Genomic DNA, 6,373 nt, shown 5'->3' with positions numbered 1-6,373 from the left:
TTTGGGGCTTCTGATTTGATTCATTGCTCAGAAAGATGGTCGCACTCCTGGTCTTTCAGTGGAAGACCTACAAACAGTGATGCAGAGATAGACCTGGCTATCCAGTTGCATAGGACTCCATTCAAACCAAAGCAGTGGGGATGGGAAGCCCATGATGGGGTCTTGTTTTAAAATGCAATGTTTTTCCAGGTGAGCTGCAGCCACCCTTTGCAGTTTTGGGCAAACATAAACACGCACAAATACTGTACACACACACACGCACACACACACACACACACGAGTTATCTATCAAAATATTATTGCCTCTGCATACTCCACAGCTCTCAGACATTCTGCACAGCAGGAGGAAGTCCAGTGTCAATAACTATATTTGTATAAAAAACAAAATAAATAAATTACAAAAATAAACATGCTTTGACTTCGGTTCACTCTGTTGACACACAGAGGGTGACCTCTGTGGGCTGATAGGGAGCTCTCTTCATCCCACGAAAGCAGAGGTTGCTAAACGTCTCTGGAAAGATGCTTCCATTCTATTCAAGCAGGGGTGCAGTTTTGCCATTACGGAGAAGCAAATGTGATGTCAGCAGGTCATTCAGGCTCAAAGGCAACATGCAGGCAGAACACACTGCATTTTCAGACCTCAACTGATGGCCCTGGTTCTGTTTTCGCAATCCCAGAGGTATTTTTGCCTTTCATAACTAACATGCAGAAGTTATCTTGGTCTGAAGTCTCAAGTGAACACAAGGCAATGCATGTGTGCCATGTGATACCTACATGAGATTGGCACTGCATGCCTCACCCCAGCTGGGTTTAAGTAATGTACCTTGTATTATAGCTCTAAAACCTTATCAGAACTATATTTGTAGAGAGGGATAGTGAAAGTACATTAGTTATACCTGGCAGTAAAAATACACATTTTGTGTCCCTAAATGATAGGACAGCTACACTACTATTTTTTAGTAGAAAATACACTGTCTAGGTGAGTACATACAAAAAGCACCACTGTCTGGTATTTGTCCTTGTGTTCCTCTTGCCTGGTTATCTAGAGCTCTCTGGCATTTTCCATGCATGCCACAGAACTGCTAGGGTACTCTAGCTCCTTGCCATGTAATGCGTATGCTGATAGCCTTTGAATTTAAACTTTTGACCATATGTTTCTTCCATATTTGAATTTTCAAATGCATCACTTAGCACAGTGGCTGCAGGAGGTGTCCCTTCTGTAAAATTATCGCTGTCGCACTCGCTTGCAATACCCTCATCTTCTGCCACCTGTAATGTCTGAAAGCAAATGAGCTGCTCCCCATTTGGATCCTCAATGAGCTGTGAATCCTTAGTGATCAGGAAATCCTGATCAACTATTTGCTTCCAGTAATATTTAGTGAAATGATGGTCCTTCCTATGCAGGAACTGTTCAGCAACCAGAGGTTTGACACTAAGTTCCTCCATCAGTATTTGAACAGGGGTCGTTTCCATACATTCACCCCTGTCTGTATCATGCTGTCCGTGTCCCCTGGGACCTGGATACCTCACATCAGCAAGGGACACACTTCCCAAAGAGGAACTGCAAGAAAGGGATGCTTTCTCATTTCCTTGGGATCCTGAGGTGTACACCTCATTCCTTCTCTTTGGAAAGAGAGAGAAACCCAAGGTAGTTAGGTCAAGCATAGATCCATCATCCACACAGAGTCCTCCAGATCCAGAGTCTGAGCTGGTTTCCCCCTGAGCTGTTCTGGATGGCTGATAGTTCAGACCTCTCCTTGGGAACTGAGGCATTTCAGTGTATGGGATGAAAGTACTGCTGTCTTCCTCCTCTTCCTCCTCCTCTTCTGATGATGATGATGATGATGAGAGGAAAGAAACCATGCATGGCAGGTTGTTTCTTGCTATAGTTCTGGTCTTCTTCCCTTGTGATACTGGCTTCTCTGTGCAGATAAGATAGTCCCTGAAGAACTCCTTCTCACTGAGCTCACAGTGAAAGGCTGTTCCAGCAGCTTTTAAATGGGAGAAATCCTACCAGGGAAGAGAAGCAAATCAGACAGATCAGAGAATTAGTGATGCTTTTTAAAGAAAAGTTTTGGGTATGGGACATGCCAGAAACAAAGCCCTCTTACAATGGGACTTCTAGATGAAAAGCTGAGAAGTGCAGAGCACCTGCAACTCTTCCACTCCTCCCCAGTTCCCCTCTGAAAATCACCAAGACTTTCAGTCAGGAGGGGACCCCGGAATCTGGGCCATACCAAAGAACGAGGCATCTTTGTTCGTCTAACATCTTGTTTCAGCAAACAGATGATGAGGACGCCTGTGAGAAGGAAGGGGAGGACAAATGCAGGGGTCATGGCAGAAAGTGGGAACTTCCATCCTGCTGCTGAAAAAGAAAAAAAAAAAACAAAAATTATCTCCTGCAGGTGCTGTATTTTTTGCTAATAATGGGCTCTTACATTCAGCTTTTCTTTCAGAAATCTCAGAAGATGTTGGGCTCAAGATCCTTATTTTGCCAATGTAAAGGAAGGATAACAGACTTGCCTAAGACCAGACTTTAAGTCAGAATCAGAATCAGAAATGAAAGTTGATACCAGCCAGTGCTTTATTTAGAGCAGTTAAAAATGAGGCTCTCTTTCACATTTTTTAGAAGAAATTTGAATATTCTGAAAAATTACAGTGAGAGCATAACTCAAGTATAATTTTTCAGGATTTTTAGGAAATATTTCAGGGTTGGATTTTTTTTTGAATTAAAGCATTTCTATAGAAAGCAAGCACCTTTTTTCATGAGAAAATCCAACCAATCTTTTTAACAGGAAGCCCCATTTTTGCTGAAAAGCTAATTTTGATGGAAATCTTTGGCATGCCCTAATCCCATTTGATGGCTCACCACCCTCTTTCTCAGCAGGTTCATACCTTTGTGGTTTAACAGCACGCACACTGGTTGGGAGAATTTGCTGTGCTTGAAGTCGATGCTTTGGAAGGAAGATCTGGCACTCAAGCAGTAATTACCACTAAGTGCAGTGGTGTCGATGTTCATTGTATTCTTCCTAAAAATACTTTCATATCGCTTCTATTCAGAAACAAGAAGAACAGAGGGTTGGAATCAAGATTCTTTCACTATCTGGCCAGTGTGTCTCTACTCTTTTAGCCCATGATTCTCTTCATCATCTTGTGTTGCTCCGGCGGCAGGAAGGTGCGTGTGGCACTGACTGCCTTGCTCGCTCTTTGTGGCACCTGTCCTAGGCCTCAGAATATACCCGTGCTGTGCTCATAGCTGAACGTTTGCCTTGTTTCTTGGGTGGGATTTCCAGCTGGTACTGTGCTGCCATTGCTACACTTTTATCAGTACCTGAACCAGCTGGTTTAAACCTCAGATGTTTCTCTATTATGCTGATTATAGTGTAGTGCTGTCATCTCAGTTTTCCTGGTAAGAATACAAATAGAATAGGTAGAAGGAAGTACCAATAAAATAAAGATGCTGGATCTCACACACACATCCCTCCTTTTCTCCTCTGGCTTTAGTTTAGCTCTGGTTTGGCCATTTCAGTTTCTCCAGTCCCTGGATCCGATCCCTCCCTGCCTGGAAATGTGCAGCCCAAGGCCTCATCCTGAGAAGTGCCACTTTACTGACCTTGTCTTCAGATCCAGCTTCCCAAAGGTCCAAGTCATACATCCAAGGGAAACTCTCCACACAGGTGGCCAAAGGGAAGTTGGCATTCACAAGGATTAAGTTCTCCTTTACACTCACATCTAGCGCTGGGGGAGCCAGTTCCACTGTAATCAAGTGACCAGACATAAGAATAGTGCTTGCTTGTGTGTTAGCTTCACAAAAGTAATGCTTTTCTTTGACTGATGTTTGGAAAATAAAACAGGTGCTTCCCGGGGTATTAAGCTAGCCTGGGGGAAACATCAGCCTAATGCAACCATTTTGTTTCTAATAATACCTGAAGTGTCTTATTTAAAGCAAACTCAGTTATCTTCCTATGGTATTGTGCAGTGTTCAGCTTCTTCTGGCTTTTCATATGGCAGCCTGAGCATCTTTTTAATTTTTCACTCGGTGGCAAAGACTCACCCGATCTTTGGCAGTTTGAATTTCTGTGATAAAAACTGATATATATAATATAGAGGAGGGCTAAAGTATTAAAATGAGCATTTACAGTTGTGTTTAAAGTAAAATGAAGTGATATGTCCCTGATCGTATGAAGCAGAGGTATAGAAGAGAGAGAGGCCTCATGGGTGAACACATAATCCTGTGTCTGATCTGTTAGCTGACAGCAGCTGCCTTTCCAGCGATCCTTCGTGGCCTTGCTCTGTCCTCACGCAAACGCAGTTGTTGGAATGACCTTTCAGCCATCTGTAAACTAACAGGCACTCACCATCCAGATGGTATTCCTTGAACTCCGATTCTACCCATCGCGACTGGAGTCCTCCAGAAATGGCTTTTACTCGAGCCCGGAATTTAAGGAAGAAGTTTGGAAGCACACAAGTCAGATTGCAAGAGGTTCTGGAAATATTTTTGCAATGAGGAACCTTTATCCATTTGTCCATGCGTTCCTGGCTAAAAGAAGAAACACACCCAATACAACAGTAAACATACAGTTTTGTTATAAATTGTAGAGCAAGAGAAGAAGGTGTTTTGTGGGATGGCGCCAAATCTGCCTCAAACTTCAGAGAGGAGTACTGCCCAGACAGAGAAGGATTGGTTTTGGTGAAGGGATGCAGCCGGATCACTAATCATAGTGACATTAATTAATATACATCCCCAGAGGTTTGCCCACTGCCAAACTTTCAGTCAGTCCTCTGATTTCTTACTTCGTAAGCACTTACCTTTCATACCTCACTGTGTATGTCACATCTGGTGGGGATCCTTCTCCCAGCATCCACGTCAAAATCATATCGAAATCCTTTGACAGCAGTGTAACATTTTGAGGAGGGGGAAGATGAATGTGACCTGATTGAAAGGTAAAATTATGTGAATGATCAGGCCTTGCCCTGGGAGGCAGGAAATACCACCTATTTTTGACCCAGCTGGTTTCAAAATTGGGGGCATAGCAGCTTACTTCATTTAAGACTGGAAATCGATGTTGGAAACAAGTACGTTTGTGATGCAGTCCTGCTTTCCCCATCTCTTATATATTATCTTCATCTCAACAGCTTTTAGAGTTAAGACATAAATTTGTGTGAACCATTCTAGTCTATAATTTTGAGCCGCTTCCCCCATCCTCTCACTGGATTTCCCTGTGATCTGGTTTACAACGCCAAAACTTCCTACCTGACTCCCTGCTGCTCCCACCTCCCAGCCCCTACCCTGGCAGGCACAGCTGGCTCCCACAGCTGGTTCAACCCCTGTTCTTCACAGGCAGATCATCCTACCAGGAATGAGTTTTCAAGCAAGAGGCAGCATGCAGGCCTGCTACTCTTACTTTCCTGGCACCTAGTGATTATGGTGGAGAAACAAGTACTTCCTTAGCCTTCATCAAGACATTTCCTATAGACYGGTTTTAAATGCCATTTCTTTACAGAGTATTTCACTTTATGTGAACCATTCCCACTTGTACTGCTTAAAGCATATCTGGCTATGTCTTTTCTCCCGCAAGCAAAGCCACCTAGCACAGAGAAATGAAGTAACAAATACAGCCGTACCGTACCTCTGATGTGCCGCAGGAAGCACAGGGCTGTCAGGACTCCGATTTGCCAGGCAGACATGCTGAAGCAGAACTTGTCCACTCGTAATATATTTCTTTTCCTGCTACCTTTTCATCATAGTGTTTTCCTGTATTAGGTTGCATGAATTACACAGAGGACCATGTGACAGTGAACTGTGCACGCACACAGAGCCTCACTTCCTGGTACAGTCCAAATATAGCACTGCACATTGAACAGAGAAAGGAGCAGAGGTGAGAGGAGCTTTTGATGAAACCAGAATATTGTCAGGACTGCAGTACTACGCCCTCCTGTGTAATGTGACTGATCTCCGTCACAGGCTCTGTGCGAAAGGAACCCAATAAAACAGTGCTAGCCTTCTCTTGTGAGGTGCTTTATAAAAACAATTGACCTTTGGAATTTACCTGTGTGGTAGTAAAATATTAATAGAAATCAAATAAAGTCTGACTGATAATAATCTAGCAGTAATAAAAATTAATAATTAGTAGTACACAATTCTAAGATAAATCCTGTGCTTCTGCTGGATGCCAATGCTTGTTTCTCCTGATACTTCAGTTATCACTCATCAGTTATTTGTCATCGCTCCCAAAATATTAGTCAAGACCAGGACCAGCTGTTAAGATGCTGTGCCAACACACAGATGTTTCGGGGCTGCGGCGGTAACCAACTGATGAGCACTTTGGTTGTTGGGTCTGGCATTTGCGCTTACGAAACTCTCAAGGTGTTT

At 43.3% G+C, this 6,373-nt stretch overlaps 1 protein-coding gene across 1 annotated transcript; it reads right to left on the bottom strand.

Moving 5' to 3' along the window:
* Nucleotides 1-374: 374 nt before the first annotated feature.
* Nucleotides 375-5,761, bottom strand: IFNLR1 (interferon lambda receptor 1). The gene is made up of 7 exons (XM_026062554.1): nucleotides 5,631-5,761; nucleotides 4,810-4,933; nucleotides 4,359-4,540; nucleotides 3,614-3,756; nucleotides 2,896-3,052; nucleotides 2,238-2,365; nucleotides 375-2,010 (listed from the first exon to the last, which is right to left on the bottom strand). Exons 1-7 carry the CDS (start codon nucleotides 5,686-5,688, stop codon nucleotides 1,093-1,095), a joined length of 1,710 nt encoding a protein of 569 aa, XP_025918339.1. The 5' UTR covers nucleotides 5,689-5,761; the 3' UTR covers nucleotides 375-1,092.
* Between the last annotated feature and the right edge of the window lie 612 nt (nucleotides 5,762-6,373).

This window comes from Apteryx rowi, unplaced genomic scaffold (assembly GCF_003343035.1).
Source record: "Apteryx rowi isolate R43461 unplaced genomic scaffold, aptRow1 scaffold_190, whole genome shotgun sequence".
Classification (NCBI taxonomy): Eukaryota; Metazoa; Chordata; class Aves; order Apterygiformes; family Apterygidae; genus Apteryx; species Apteryx rowi.
The sequence above is the reverse complement of the archived record's forward strand: the minus strand, read 5'-3'. Positions and strand labels throughout refer to the sequence as shown.